The sequence below is a fragment of the Podarcis tiliguerta genome, assembly GCF_965153285.1.
Source record: "Podarcis tiliguerta genome assembly, chromosome: 8".
NCBI lineage: Eukaryota > Metazoa > Chordata > Lepidosauria > Squamata > Lacertidae > Podarcis > Podarcis tiliguerta.
This window is the reverse complement of record NC_139541.1, coordinates 66,194,159-66,210,187: the sequence shown is the minus strand read 5'-3', so window position 1 is coordinate 66,210,187 and position 16,029 is coordinate 66,194,159. Positions and strand designations below refer to the sequence as shown.

The 16,029-nt window shown below is 47.4% G+C and overlaps 1 protein-coding gene across 3 annotated transcripts in view; it reads left to right on the top strand.

The window, feature by feature from the left end:
* Window positions 1-16,029, top strand: part of NKAIN1 (sodium/potassium transporting ATPase interacting 1) — a gene marked incomplete at its 3' end in the record, with an annotated part of 62,580 nt that overhangs the window by 35,449 nt on the left and 11,102 nt on the right. For 2 of the 3 annotated variants that reach the window (XM_083456197.1, XM_083456198.1), the window contains exons 2-4: window positions 1,942-2,079; window positions 3,844-3,924; window positions 12,605-12,802. In XM_083456197.1, coding sequence (XP_083312323.1) covers window positions 1,942-2,079; window positions 3,844-3,924; window positions 12,605-12,802 — 417 coding nt within the window. Of the gene's footprint in view, window positions 1-1,941; window positions 2,080-3,843; window positions 3,925-12,604; window positions 12,879-16,029 lie in introns of all 3 variants that reach the window. The other variant, XR_014514791.1, reaches the window with a different exon arrangement.

The window sequence follows — 16,029 nt, the reverse complement described above, 5'->3', positions numbered from 1 at the left end:
ATATTTCTCCCCCTCCACCTTTTATCCTCACAACAATCCTGTGAGGTGGGTTAGGCTGAGGGACATTGACTGGTCCCAGGCCATCCAGTGAGCTACCAGGCTGAATTAGGGATTCTGGCTTTTAAATGGGGTTTGGTGTGTGATACTGAACTAGACGCGGGTAGCGCTGTGGGTTAAACCACAGAGCCTAGGGCTTGCCGATCAGAAGGTCGGTGGTTCGAATCCCCATGACGGGGTGAGCTCCCGTTGCTCGGTCCCTGCTCCTGCCAACCTAGCAGTTTGAAAGCACATCAAAGTGCAAGTAGATAAATAGGCACCGCTCCAGTGGGAAGGTAAGCGGCGTTTCCGTGCACTGCTCTGGTTTGCCAGAAGCGGCTTAGTCATGCTGGCCACATGACCCGGAAGCTGTACGCCGGCTCCCTTGGCCAATAAAGTGAGATGAGCGCCACAACCCCAGAGTCGGCCACGACTGGACGTAATGGTCAGGGGTCCCTTTACATTTACTGAACTAGAATTGAGTTTTTGTTCTTGATTTGCTTGCTCATTTTATGTTGATGGTTTTATCATATTGTTAGCTGGCTTGGAAATCCATGCAATTGAGAAGCAGGGTAGGTTGTAGAGGTGATGCAATGTGATAAATTTTGGATTTTGACGTATTCCTCTTTTATGGATAATAAAGGTCAGCCCTCTAGTTCTTCCTCTGTAATGTTCTTCCTTTGTAATGAAGGACTAGAGAATTGGACTTCAGTTATTTATATAATTAAATTTGTGATTCACTTTTCATATCTCAGAGTGATATCACAATAAAAGGATCAGCAATAAAAACAATAGCATAATTTCATGTATCAAGATGATATCATATACAACTAAAAGCAATTTCGTAAGTGAAAACAATTCCATAAGTGAAAACACTTCCAGAAGTAAAAAATAATAATTTCAAATCCGGTGCAGATGCAACCTGTTCTATCTTATTCAGTAAGACAGATAATTTGTGAAAATGTTCAGTGGAGCAAGTTAACTAAATAAATATTGAACCTGTGCTATCATCTGCTTTGAGCTAACTTGCCATGCTGTCTTTGAAAGAAGTGAGTACAGTGGTACCTTGGGTTAAGAACTTAATTCATTCTGGAGGTCCGTTCTTAACCTGAAACTGTTCTTAGCCTGAAGGACCACTTTAGCTAATGGAGCCTCCCGCTACCGCTGCTGTGCAATTTCTGTTCTTATCCTGAAGCAAAGTTCTTAACCCAAGGTACTATTTCTGGGTTAGCGGAGTCTGTAACCTGAAGCATTTGTAACCCAAGGTACCACTGTATTATGTTGTGTGACATTTGGTCCTGACCACACCCCTTCAGTACACATCATTGCTGCATCACACTGTTGACTCACGTTAAGCCTGTGGTCTACTAAGATTCTTTTCACATTTACTACTGGCAAGACAGGTGTCCCTCATCTTATATTTTTGCAGCTGCTTCTTCCTGCCTAAGTGCAGAACCTTACATTTGTCATGACTGAAATTCATTTGGCCATATCCCCTGTTGCTTTCTGAAGCCGTTTGCTAAGGTGGGGGGGGGGGTCCACAAGAGATACAAAGCATTAGCTCCCTGTTTCCTTCCCTTCCTCCCCATGTAATTGGAGTGCTTCCCTCATCTTTTGATCTTGCTTACCCTTTTATATCTTTCCTGTGCTCACACCTCCCTTCAGACCGTGATTATTCCTAATGAATCCTCTTGCGCTGTGATGTATTTGCTCGACACTGGCCAATGAATCACTCCAACATCTCTGTCTGTAACTAATAGTCTGTGGGATTTCTCATTAATTATGTGCCTGTAACTTTGCTACTTTTTTTGGTGTGTGTATGTGGTAGGGGCATGTTCTGAGAGATGCCGCAGAATGAGTAAGCCTCTGCTCTGTCCTCACCCTTCCCCTCTCCCTCTCTTACAGATCGCAGCCCTGGAGAGGCAAATATTCGACTTTCTGGGTTACCAGTGGGTGCCCATCCTGGCTAATTTTTTACACATCATGGCTGTCATCCTGGGTGTCTTTGGCACCATTCAGTACAGATCCAAATACCTCATACTGGTAAGTACAATGGATAGCCAGGAATAGCCATTTTGGAACCCACTCCCACCGATGTTGTTTGGACTTCCAACAGCCCCAGCAACAGGGATGGGGAATATGTGGCCCTCCAGGTGTTGCATACATTTTATGAAATAAATATATACAGTGGTACCTCTAGATACAAACGGGATCTGTTCCAGAGCCCCGTTTGCACCTAGAAGTAAACGTAAGTAGTGACGTCACATCTGCGCACGCACACGTCTCTTTTTGCCGCTTCTGCGCATGCGCGTGACATCATTTTGAGCGTCTGCGCATGTGCAAGCAGCGAAACCCGGAAGTAATGCACTCCGTTACTTCCGGGTTGCTGAGGAGCGCAACTCGAACGCGCTCACCTCGAAGCGTATTCAACACGAGGTAATCTCCTGACTGTAAAACAACAACAACAACCTCAGAGTGGTTTTGACAACAACAACAAGCTCAGAGTGGTTTTGACTCCAGCTCCCACCAGATCAGAAAGCTGAGAAATCAAAAGTTGGGGTTGCAGTTTTCACTATTCAAGCTGAAGTAAATCCTTGCAGATTTGTCCTTAGGGTGTGCTGTCTCCCCATGATCCGTGCTGAGGACAGCCACACAAATGTATTTCTCCTCTCCAGAGAAAGTCTCACTGAGTTCTGGTTCCAAGTACCAATGGATCCTGAGGGAAGGAATAGGATAAATATTTAAACTTGCCAATAGCCGCTTCATGAGAAACATAATCTGTGTTGGGATTTGAAGCGGGGAAAGGTCATTGGATCTTACAACACAAGGCTGGGGCAGATGTTCATTAATGGATGAAGTCTGGCTTGCTTGAGCTTATCCAAGTTCACAATCTTCGGTTGCTACAACCCTGTGAGGTAGGCTAGGGTGAGAGGCAGTGAATGCCCGAGGATCACCCACTGAGCTTTGTAGCTGAGTGGGGATTAGAACCCCAGTCTCCCAGGACTCAGTTCAACACTCTAACCCATGGGTAGGCAACCTAAGGCCCGGGGGCCAGATCCGGCCCAATCAACTTCTAAATCCAGCCTGCAGATGGTTTGGGAATCAGCGTGTTTTTCCATGAGTAGAATGTGTCCTTTTATTTAAAATGCATCTCTGGGTTATTTGTGGGGCCTGCCTGGTGTTTTTACATGAGTAGAATGTGTCCTTTTATTTAAAATGCACCTCTGGGTTACAGTGGCGTAGCGAGGGTTGTCAGCACCCGGGGCAAGGCAAGTAATTTGCGCCCCCCCCCCCTGCTGCACTGTCCCTCCCCTAGATAGTCCCTCGCTCTCTCTCCGCACCGCACCGCACGCCTGGCACCCTCCCCTCCACAGTGGGCGGCGACCCGGCGGCTCGGATCGGATTCGCACAGGCAGCACTGCAGTGAGAGAGAGTGAGTGAGCCAGGTAGGGGCAGAGAGCTGTGAGTGCGAGCGCCCCCCCCCCAGATGTTGCACCCAGTGCAGCCGGGCCCCCCTGCACCCCCTCGCTACGCCACTGCTGGGTTATGTGTGGGGCATGGGAATTCGTTCTCCCCCCCCAAAAAAAAAATAGTCCGGCCCCTCACAAGGTCTGAGGGACAGTGGACCGGCCCCCTGCTGAAAAAGTTTGCTGACCCCTGCTCTAACCGCTACACCATGGTGGCTCCCCCTGAAAAAAACACACAAAAAAACCCAGACTGATGGAGAGCCAGAACATGTCTTTAGAGCAGCTCACCCCACAGTATATTGTTAACTGTCACTCTGCCCCTTTCTCTCCTTCTCTCCAGTATGCAGTGTGGCTCGTGCTTTGGGTTGGATGGAATGCATTCATCATCTGCTTTTACCTGGAAGTCGGACACCTTTCACAGGTAATTACCTCTGTAATCATACCGAGTGCACGCCCTTCTCGAACCACTGATCCACCTGACAACCCAAGGCTTTTCCATCCATCATTTTTGCGCTGCGATTGCTCAGTCAAATAGAGATGGGAGTTCAGGAGGTGGCTTGCGTGTCAGGAAAGTGCCACGGCCATTTGGGAGAAATTCATTCCTCCTCTCACTGGTGCTGATGTTGCTGAGCAGAATCGACTTGTCAGGCCGACGGGGAAATCCGAAATGTTGCCGTGCAGTATAAATCGAAGGGTTTGGCAGTTTCTTTCTTATATTTTCGCAACGTGTGCACCTTCCTCCCCAAGGAGCAAGACTTTCTTTTAGTGGGATGCGAACATGCTGCAAGGAATGAATGGTTAAATCCCCAGTCTAAAATACTCATGCTGTTCTTTTTTAAAAAAAAAAAAATATTTTTTATTGGTTTTACATTTTTATCACAATCATATCATAACAAATAATAACAAATTAATTTTCCCACTCCCCCCCCCATGACTTCCCTCAACTTCGCCTTCTGGTTTTTTCTCCCCCATATAAACTTGTCCTGCTTGCAATACTGTTCTTCAATATTATAGTCTTTAAATTAAATATTGTTATATTCTTCTCACTTTAAACTCAGCTTTAAAGTTTCTATATTTACTGTGTTAGTTATAAGTGTTTAGTCAAAACCTACTAGTGAGTCCATTTCTTTACATTGGTTCCATAAATACAACATAAATGGTTCCCAGTCTTTTTTAAAATCTCTATTGTCCTTGTCTACTCATGCTGTTCTACTAGGAAGGCAGAAAGGGGCTGAACGGCTGACTTTCCACTTTTATTTAGCGAATTGCTCCGTGTTTAGGGGAAAGCTGAGAAGGTTTGCAAGGGAATGAGAATGCTAGTGGGTCGAAGGGAGGAAAAATCTTGCTGGACCTTAGTGCTGGATCAATACCTATTTATTGTATGGTAATTCAATTAAGTTTTCTTCAGAGTAGACATAAGTAAATTATGAAATTAATGGACCTAACATAGTCATGCTTATTCATTTCAATGGGTCTACTCTGAGTAAAACTTAGTTTAATACCATGCATTAATTTTAGGGCCCAGTCCAAACCCCCAGTGTGTCACACTGGAAGTTGGGTGTGGATGGGACAGAGATATTTTCTGTATTATTACATTTGCATCCCACCTTTCCTCCCAGGAGCTCAAGATGGTATACACCAGGCACAGGCAAACTTGGCCCTCCAGATGTTTTGGGACTACAACTCCCATCATCCCTAGCTATCAGGATCAGTGGTCAGGGATGATGGGAGTTGTAGTCCCAAAACATCTGGAGGGTCGAGTTTGCCTATGCCTGGTGCACATAGTCCTCTTCATTGTATCCTCACAACAGCCCTGCAAGGTAGTTTAGGCTAAGAGTGAGTGACTGGCCCAAGGCTACCCCATGAGCTTCATGGCTGACTGGGGATTTAACCCTTGGTCTCCCAGGTCCTAGTCCAACACTAATCACTACACCACACTGTTCTGCGTAAGACATACTGTCCATGTAGCCACTCCAGAGTCACATAATAAGAGGATGTAAGATGGTTTCCTGAACAATCTTTAGAAGCCCTTCTGAGTATCTTCCTTGAGGGGATCAATGCGTTTGTTACTGAGCAGATGGCAAAATATCTAAATGTTGTTGTGCGTTTTAGATCTTTAGCAGAATCACACAGTCAGTTGCATCTGCCCTACTTAATGCTGGCATAAGGAAGTCATTTTCAACAGGGTTGATGTTTTGTGGAGTGGCAGACGTCACTCCTCAGTGCTTGTATACATGTTAAAGTGCTACACAGAAAGGCATTTGGCCAGAATGGCAACTGTTGGAATATGCGCAGCTTGCGGATCTAACCTACAGAATAAGAGAACAAGAAGAACATTCATTTAAAGAAGACTGGAAAATGTTTGTTGAATATATGGAGGGTATTTGTGCACACTTGAAAACATTGGCAGCTTTAAGATAAATTCAATGGTGTAAATAAGTTTTGATGGAAGTAACAATGGAATACTGAATGGTTTAGTTTATATAAAATATGCAGTGATCTATGATATGCAAAATGAACCATGGAAAGAGAAGAAGGGAAGTCATTGATATATTGTTATCCAAATGAATATTCTAAATTGTAAAACAGAAAATTTGATAAAAATTATATATAAAGGAGGGATGCAGGTGGCACTGTGGGTTAAACCACAGACCCTAGGACTTGCTGATCAGAAGGTTGGCGGTTCGAATCCCCGTGATGGGGTGAGCTCCCGTTGCTCGGTCCCTGCTCCTGCCAACCTAGCAGTTCAAAAGCACGTCAAAGTGCAAGTAGATAAATAGGTACCGCTCCAGCGGGAAGGTAAACGGCGTTTCCGTGCGCTGCTCTGGTACGCCAGAAGCGGCTTAGTCATGCTGGCCACATGACCCAAAAGCTGTACGCCGGCTCCCTCGGCCAATAAAGTGAGATGAGAGCCGCAAACCCAGAGTCGGTCACGACTGGACCTAATGGTCAGGGGTCCCTTTACCTTATATATAAAGGGGGGGGCAATTGGCCCCCAGTTAACAAAAGAGCATAGGAATCTACCTTAAACCAAGTGAGTACATTGGTCAATCTAGCTCAGAATTGCATGCACTGACCAGCAGATAATATCCAGGATTTTGGACCGGCTACATTTCCAATCCCACCTGGAGATGCTGGGGACTGAACCTGATGCTGTGCCGCTAAGGTACACCCAGAAGCAGTTCTCTTTGTGGTGGGGGACAGAAACAATATACTATCTTCTCAGAAGGTGGGCAGCTGTTGCTAACAAGGAGGAAGAGGTGGCAGAGAGGCTGTGCGGTGCAAAAGCGCCAGCAGGATTGGAGTGGCGGCTGGTTCAGCTGATGGGAATTGTCGTTCCAAACTTCTGGAAAGCACCAAGTTGGGGAAGGCAGACTTAAGGTCGTAAAAATGTGGATCTGTGTATAGTTCTGGTTGCCTCGCCTCAAAAGGACGTTGTGGAGTTGGAAAAGGTTCAGAAAAGGGGAACCAAAATCATTAAGAGGAGGGAGAGACTCCCCTATGAAGAAAGGCTGCAATGTTGGGAACTTTTTAGTTTAGACTCGCAGGGGTGCCCAATCTTTTTTCAAAGAGGGCCAGATTTGATGACGTGAACATGCGTGAGGGCCGACCAAAGTTGTTGAGCTTTCTTTACAATTTTACTCCTGGACATATACTGCCACGGGGGCCAGATTAAATTGATTAGGCCCCCAAAACGGACTTTGGACATGCCTGGTTTAGAGAAAAGGTGACACAATAGAAGCTAATAAAATTTGGCATGGCACAGGGAGAGAAAACTTCTCCCTCTTTCAGAAGACCAGAACTTGTGGACATCCAATGAAGCTGACTGTCGGAAGTTTCAGGACAGATAAAAGAAAATACTTCTTCATGCAATGCATAGTTAAACTATGGAACTCCCTGCCACAGGAGGCAGTGATGCCCACCAACTTGAATGGCTTTGAAAGAAGATAGGACAAATTCATGGAGGAGAGGGCTATTGATGGCTACTAGCCATGACCGCCGAGCTCAAGGGCTGGAGGCAGCAGTGAACCGATGCACTTGGGAGGCTACACTGGAACACTTTGATTATCATGTGCCCAGGAGCATCTTACACCTGAGAGTCCCTGGACCCCTCCAGACCAATGTATTCTGCAGCACGCCACTGACATAATAATCGTGCATTAGTGATGGATTTATACTGGACCATCCAGACATTCATTAGTTGTGCTGTGGTGCTTCCCCAGTGTTACTGCATTGCTGCCATCTGCAGGGGGCACTTTTTGCACTAGAGTGCAAGAAGGACTCTCCTCCCTGGAAGGGAGGGGAGTGGTTGTGGGCGGGAGCCCGAGCACCGCCCCTAGCAGGGGGCAGCCGCCCCCTGCTTTCCCTGTTACCTGGCTGGCGCCCCGCCCACTGACCGGCACCCAATCGGGAGCCGGCGGGGGGCATGCCCAGGTAACTTCAAGTTACCACGCCAGCCCTCTCCCCGGCCTCATTTTCTCTTTGTCCGCCGAGAGTCACCCACCCTCCATTCCCTTCAGCTTAGGGTCTTGACCTTGCTATGGACCTTAGGTTGGTCGCCCTGGTTAGGCGGGGGGCCTGGTAGGAGTTTTTCCACATGGCATTAGGCCATTTGGTTTTTTCGCCTGCCCCGTAGCAATCGTCACAACTTTCGTGGTATTGGTGGGTAGGTTAGGCATTGGATTATGGTGTTGTGGTGTGTTGGAAGGCTAGGTGTGGCCATCGCCTACGCCTTCAATTTTGGGTATTCCGTTAAAGGAATCTGGCGGTCGTGTATTCTGTCCGATGCCTGCTTGGCGGGAGGCCATGGCACGACCCCCGGTGGCATCAGGGGAGAGCCTATAGTTGAATTAGCATCAACAGGCTCCGCCTACCCCTGATTCAACCCCTGCGGTGGATATCCAGTGCCTAAGCCAATACCTTTTCACTGCTGTAACCAATAAAGTTGTGGCCTTTTCATGCCCATAAACCATATATCACGTGTCCTCGTGTATTCATTCCTCCTCCGCGGGGGTCGGGTCCTCGAACCACAAAAATGGGGCAACTCACCACCGCCACTGAAACAAATGTGAGATAAAATGTTGCAGGGCTTCAACAGGAAGCTACATGCACTGATTTCAATTCAAGCAGGGTGTCTGCCCCCAAACCTTTGCAGTCACCAACAGTTTGGAAGGCAGGACCACATAGAACTAGCCTGGTGCTATCAGGAGCACAAATAATCATGAATGCACCTGTGGATTGCGGGGGGGAGGGGGCTTGTGTTATATGCTCTTTAGAAGGACTGTAGCTTTTAGGACAATCACCTTTGTGAAGAGATTTCAAACATGGAGCTTGTCCTGGAGCTGTATCTGTGATGAAAGCAGCTCTTGAAAGTGAAACGAAAGCCCTTTGTCGAATCGTCTTCTTTTTCTATTCTGTTTTGCCGAACAGGCCAGACATATTGATTAGAGCCAGCCGTTCCTGGAAGGAAGCCCAAAACTGGCACTACTGTCTCTATCATATTTCAGAACAAGCCTTTCCCACGTGTGTGTGTGTGTGTGTGTGTGTGTGTGTGTGTGTGTAATATTTAGGCTGTGTCCTGGTTCCATCCGGGGAGCCACAGTTGCCCCAGGCAGTGGCGTGGCGTGGGGGGTGCAGGGGGGGCTGGCCACACCGGGCGCAACATCTGGGGGGGGGCGCTTGCACTCGCAGCTCTCTGCCCCTACCTGGCTCACTCACTCTCTCTCACTGCAGTTCTGGCTGTGCGAATCCGATCCGAGCCGCCGGGTCGCCGCCCACTGTGGAGGGGAGGGTGCCAGGCGTGCGGTGCGGTGCGGAGAGAGAGCGAGGGACTATCTGGGGGAGGGACAGTGCAGCGGGGGGGCGCAAATTACTTGCCTTGCCCCGGGTTAGGGGGCGCAAATTACTTGCCTTGCCCCAGGTGCTGACAACCCACGCTACACCACTGGCCCCAGGCCCTGCTGGAGGCAAGAAAGAGGGGTTTTTGTGTTTCTTTGCTTATCCAATCTGTGGCCCATCTCATTCTAAAGGAAGCATAGAAAGGAGAATGGAAAGCTGTGGCCTCTTCGTCCATCTAGCTCAGGACTGACCAGCTCTTCAGGGTTTTCGATGGAGGATATTGCCAGTCCTAACCGGAAATGCAAGGAAGTGGACATGTTAAGCAGATCCTATATACAGTACCAGAGGTTTTCAACCTTTTTGAGTCTGCAGCTCCTTTAACCAGCTACATGCTTTCTGCAGCACCCCTGTGGGGCTCAGGAGACCCTTTCCTACAAAGCTGGCAGCCTCTCACCCTTTCTCAAAGACCCTCCCTTGTGGAGTGTTCCCTCAGCCTCCTCTCCCCTCCCCTGTCTTTGGGAGTCCTCTCGGCAGCCGCAGTTGCTGCCCCCCTTGCCCCAAAGAGATGTGCCTCCTCACACTGCCCCACAGGGGCCTGGGAAGCACCCCCTGGCCAGCCCCAGAGGCACCATTCTCCTGGGGAGCTTGTATCTAGGGCTGCTGCAACAAAGAGGCAGAGACACAAGGGGACATCAGAGGAGAGAGGGAAGGAAAGAGGGACAGAGGCCGGTGTTGCCTGCAGCACCCCTGACCACCATTCAAGGCTCCCCAGGATACCATGGCACACTGATTGGAAACCACCACCATATATCAATAGGTAGCTCATTCTCCAAGACTGGAGACTTGTGTATCCCCAAAACAGCACCATTCACAATCAGGAGTGATTCATCAACAGGCTTGGGGTGTCATCAGGGTTTGCAGAAGTTCAAAAAGAGCTTGGAGAAAAAATCCTAGTGGGAAAAAACCCTCCCACAAGCCAGCCAGTGCCCACAGAATACGGACTGAATGTTGCAGGTGGTGAGGATGGAATGGAGTGTTCTGGAACAGGGCAGGGGTGTTTGGAACCCTAAGCAGGAGCACTCCACACTACAGTGTTTTGTAGCAGTTCCCACTTTCAAAATGCCAGTAGTTCATTATAGTATTCACTGGATATATTTGCAACTCAAGAAGAACTCAGTGGGTTCTCTGCCCCATCTGACCAGGTGGGGTACTAATAGTAATAGTAATGGTAATAGTTGTATTAGGTTAAAAAGGTAAAGGACCCCTGGATGGTTAAGTCCAGTCAAAGGTGACTATGGGGTTGTGGTGCTCATCTCGCTTTCAGGCCAAGGTAGCCGGCATTTGTCCACAGACAGCTTTCCGGGTCATGTGGCCAGCATGACTAAACCGCTTCTGGCGCAACGGGACACCATGACAGAAACTAGAGTGCACAGAAACACCATTTACCTTCCTGCCACAGCAGTACCTATTTATCTACTTGCACGGGTGTGCTTTCAAACTGCTAGGTTGGCAGGAGTTGGGACAGAGCAACGGGCGCTCACCCCATTGCACGGATTCAAACCACTGACCTTCCAATTGGCAAGCCCAAGAGGCTCAGTGGTTTAGACCACAGTGCCACTCGCATTCAATAGTAATAGTAATTGGTAGTAGTAGTAGTAGTAGTAGTAGAATATGCCCAAGGAGAATAATAGCCTCTTCATTCATACTCTCTTGCACATTCATTCATGCATCTAGAATTTTGATGCAACATTCAGCTTTTGCTTTTTTTTTTTGGCAGGCTCAAAGCATCCATAGAAAATTACACTGCTGAATGCAATCATGCATTTGGTGTTGTAAGTGGGCACTTGGAAACTGTTCCATATGCTTCTGCCAGCGCTTCATGACTTCCGCCACCAGCTACTTTTCCTTGTGGCTCCAGAGAGTCAGAACGACCTCAGCCATGGCAATTTGATCTGAGTTTCTGGAGCCTGTAGTTGGGAATCACAGCTTGTCATGAGAACCTCTGTTGCCTTTGTTAAATGCTCCGGGACAATCGTGGCAGATGGATGGAATGCATCTCTCCCTGAAAGCTCCCTCTGAAAGGCCAGGGCCAGGAGGCAGCCATACAGGGGCAGCTGTCTCGTAATATGTTCTGCTGGCTGGTTGTGAAGCTGGGCTGACTTGGTTATTGAAGGTCCTGGCAGGTAAACAAAGCAAGGCAGAAATCCCTTCTGCCACTAGAGCCCTGCAGTCAATATTGTGTTCTACTGCGGATGGAGGGACAGAAGCTCTGACAAGGGTTTTTATTATTATTACTACTACTACTATTTATTTATATTGTCGCCAACTCGGAAGAACATTTCCTACACATGTATAGAATTTTAGGTTGCTAGGTGGCAGTGGCATAGATCCTTGCTTTGAGGACTGAGTACTGAGAAGTACTGTTTTGGGGGGACAGGGGGCAGGCTGGTGTGGAGGACTCCCTGGTCCTGAATGGGGCAACCGTGCCCCGAAGGAGTAGCTGTGCAGCCTGGGAGTCATTTTGAACTCCCAGCTGTCCATGGAGGCACAGGTCCATTCTGTGACCAGGGCAGCTGTCTACCAGCTCCATCTGGTACGCAGGCAGAGACCCTACCTGCCTGCAGACTGTCTCACCAGAGTGGTGCATGCTCTACTTATCTCCCGCTTGGACTACTGCAATGCGCTCTATGTGGGGCTACCTTTGAAGGTGACTTGGAAACTACAACTAATCCAGAATGCAGCAGCTACAGTAGACTGGTGACTGGGAGTGGCCACCAAGACCATATAACACCTGTCTTGAAAGACCTACATTGGCTCCCAGTACATTTCCGAGCACAATTCAAAGTGTTGGTGCTGACTTTTAAAGCCCTAAATGGCCTCGGCCCAGTATATCTGAAGGAGAGTCTTCACCTCCATTGTTCAGCCCAGACACTGAGATCCAGCTCTGGGGGCCTTCTGGCGGTTCCCTCACTGCGAGAAATGAGGTTACAGGGAACCAGGCAGAGGGCCTTCTCAGTAGTGGCACCTTCCCTGTGGAACACCCTCCCATCAGATGTCAAGGAAATAAACAGCTATTTGACTTTTAGAAGGCATCTGAAAGCAGCCCTGTTTAGGGAAGTTTTTAATGTTTGATCTTCTATTGCTAATATTATTATTCTATTGGGAGCCACCCAGAGTTGCTGGGGAAATAAATTATTATTATTATTATTATTATTATTATTATTATTATTATTATCTTGCTTTCCTGTGTCCTGTTTCCTTAGGACCGAGACTTCATCATGACCTTTAACACATCGCTGCATCGCTCATGGTGGATGGAGAACGGGCCTGGTTGCCTGGTGACCCCGGTGATGAACTCCAATCTGGCCCTCGAAGACCATCACGTCATCACAGTCACTGGGTGCTTGCTTGATTATCAGTATATTGAGGTGGTGAGCAGTGCAATGCAGATATTCCTTGCGGTAGGTGGTACCAGCATCCGTCTCCAGCTGACTCTTCCACCACACTGATCCCTAAAAAACAACTGAGACACTGAAGGTGATTCTGCCCACTCGTGTGTAACAAATTTCACACCCATAAACACTAGATTATTATAGAATGGGTTTGCTTCTGATTCCTTTTTTTTTTGTTTGTCCGGGGAGCCAGAGAGGTCTTCTGGCTAGGAAGAGCATATTAAAATGTCTGTATTTATTTATTTAGTTATTTACTTACTTACTTTCGACTTAAAAAAAACAACCTGCTAAGAAACCAAGCATTCCATTTCAGTTCCCTGGCACTTTGTGTTACTAGCATACTCCAGTTTGCTCCCTGCAAGTTTGTATGAAATGAAAAAGCAACAGCAACCAGTCTCTGGGAAGGTGAGTCTGGAGGTGTAGATAAATTTGAGGGGCTTCAAGCCCTATCCACCCATTCCCCAGTTGAAAAAAAAGTCATCAAAATAAAAATTAATTTCTTCACCAGACACTTGACAGTGCATTTCTAGACCAATTAGTTATGTTGAGTTCAGTTCCTAAATTCCTGGCATGAGGGGGGGGGGAGAAAGGAAACAGTGATCCTGTCTAGAATGAAAGATGCAGAAGGTTGAGAAATGGACTGTGGGATAAACAATTGGGTTGCAGTCCTCTCTGCACACTTACCTAGGAGTAAGTCTGCTGTATTCCGTGGGGCATCCTTCTGAGCTGACGTTCCTTAAAATACAAGTAAGGAGATCCTTAAAAAGAAATAGCACAAAGGCAAGAAAATTTTTGGGTTTTTTTGACAAATGAAGGAGGGCAAAGACACAGGGAAACACACACAGGGAAATGAACATAGTGCAAAAATAATTGGTATTGAGAGAGCAAATCATATGTCCTAGAGGATGGAAAGCAAGAATGAAAAGCAACAGACCCAGAACTCAACCTTGAGGTTAAGGCCAAACTGCTAGCTATGCTGGAAGATGTTTTATTGATATTGTTTCTCTTACGAAATGCGGTTGTGGAGGCTCCTTGTTTGATCAGTGAAGGAGGGGTGGGGGAGCAATTGATCCTCTCCCTCGTACTGTTTTCCTCTAAATTATGAGTGCACAACTCCTGTTTTTAACCAGTGTGCAGTGGCTTCTGGTGTACCTTGGAGCTCAGTTCAAGGGTGCTGGTGAAAATGGCTTGGGACTAGGATGCTTAAAGAGAACCATTCTTTCCTGCATCTATCTTTCTCAAACATTTAAGATCTGCATCAGGTTCTTCTTGTTGTTGTTGTCACAATTTATTACCTGCCTGTCACTCTAAAGTCCCAGGGCAGGTTACAACAATTAAAATACAACATTAATTTTAACAATGCAGTATTACACAATACTGAAACAAAATGTTTTTGTGACTGACATTGACTTTTTCAGGTTCTTTTAGTAACCCTTAGGCTTGATTATTGCAATACCTCTAGCGCACATGAGAGTAAACCAGACCAGGCCTCTTTTTAAGGCGTAGGTAATTTTAGTGATGCCTAACTTGCCCAGAGGGGTGTTTAGCTGGCGCCAGGCTTGTGCAGAACTTGTCTGAAACCCAAGGCCAGAGTCGCCGATCAGCTGGGAGGCACAGGCTGGTGTACCGTGCATTGCTGGCAAAAGGTACCCTCAGACATTGCCATCCCCTGAGCTTATAAAAGCAGCAACAGGTCAAGGAGCATCCTTCAGCCTGCAGACCTGATGGGGGGATGGGGGGGGGGAGGAATCCACAGGATTTAGCTGAGCCTGGATATCAGCACATTTAATGCACACACACAAAATAGTAATCTGCAGGTCGATTCCTTTGTTAAAGCTGATTGGAAAGTTACAGAGAAGCAAGCAAGCTTTGGAATTCAGTATAGTGATACCTCTGGTTGTGAACAGGATCCGTTCCGGATGCCCATTCTCAACATGAAAAGAGCGCAACCCCCAGTGGCGTGTCTGCGCACGCGCGGGTTGCGATTCACTGCTTCTACACATGCGTGTGACATCATTTTGTGCTTCTGCGCATGTGCGAATGGCGAAACCCGGAAGAAACCCTTCCCGGTACTCCCGGGTTGCTGTGGGACATAACCTGAAAGAACGTAACATGAAGTATGACTGTACAGTAGTAAATAATAATAATAATAATAATAATAATAATAATAATAATAATAATAATTTATACCCCATCCATCTAGCTGGGTTTCCTGCTTGGCAGGGGGTTGGACTCAATGGCCCTTGTGGTCTCTTCCAACTCTATGATTCTATGATTCACTCTGAGTGGCTCCCAACAGAATATTAAAAACACGATAAAACATTGCACATTAAAAACTTCCCTAAACAGGGCTGCCTTCAGATGTCTTTGAAAAGTCAGAAAGTTGTTTATTTCCTTGACATCTGATGGGAGAGCATTCCATAGTGTGGGCGCCACTACCGAGAAGGCCCTCTGCCTGGTTCTCTGTGGCTTCACTTCTCACAGTGAGGGAACTGCCAGAAGGCCCTCGGTGCTGGACCTCAATGTCTGGGTAGAATGATGGGGGGTGGAGATGCTCCTTCAGATATACTGGACCAAGGCCGTTTAGGGCTTTAAAGGTTAGCGCCAACACTTTGAATTGTACTCAGAAACTTACTGGGAGCCAATGTAGGTCTTTCAGGACCGGTGTTATATGGTCTCGCCGGCCGCTCCCAGTAACCAATCTAGCTGCCGCATTCTGGATTAGTTGTAGTATCTGGGTCACCTTCAAAGGTAGCCCCATGTAGAGCACATTGCAGTAGTCCAAGCGGGAGATAACTGCTCTTCATCCATTGTGTGGGTTGTTCAACAACAACAAAAAGCCCAAACAAAACAACGGCAACAAAAATGGGGGGGGGGGGAGAGAGTGGGTGGATGGAAGTAAAAGATTCTTCTGGACTAGATCAATAGCACAATCCTATGCATGCCTTGAGACGCGGGTGGTGCTGTGGGTTAAACCACAGAGCCTAGGACTTGCCAATCAGAAGGTCGGCGGTTCGAATCCCCGCGACGGGGTGAGCTCCCATTGCTCGGTCCCTGCTCCTGCCAACCTAGCAGTTCGAAAGCACATCAAAGTGCAAGTAGATAAATAGATACCGCTCCGGCGGGAAGGTAAACGGAGTTTTCGTGCGCTGCTCTGGTTTGCCAGAAGCGGCTTAGTCATGCTGGCCACATGACCCAGAAGCTGTACGCTGGCTCCTTTGGCCAATAAAGCGAGA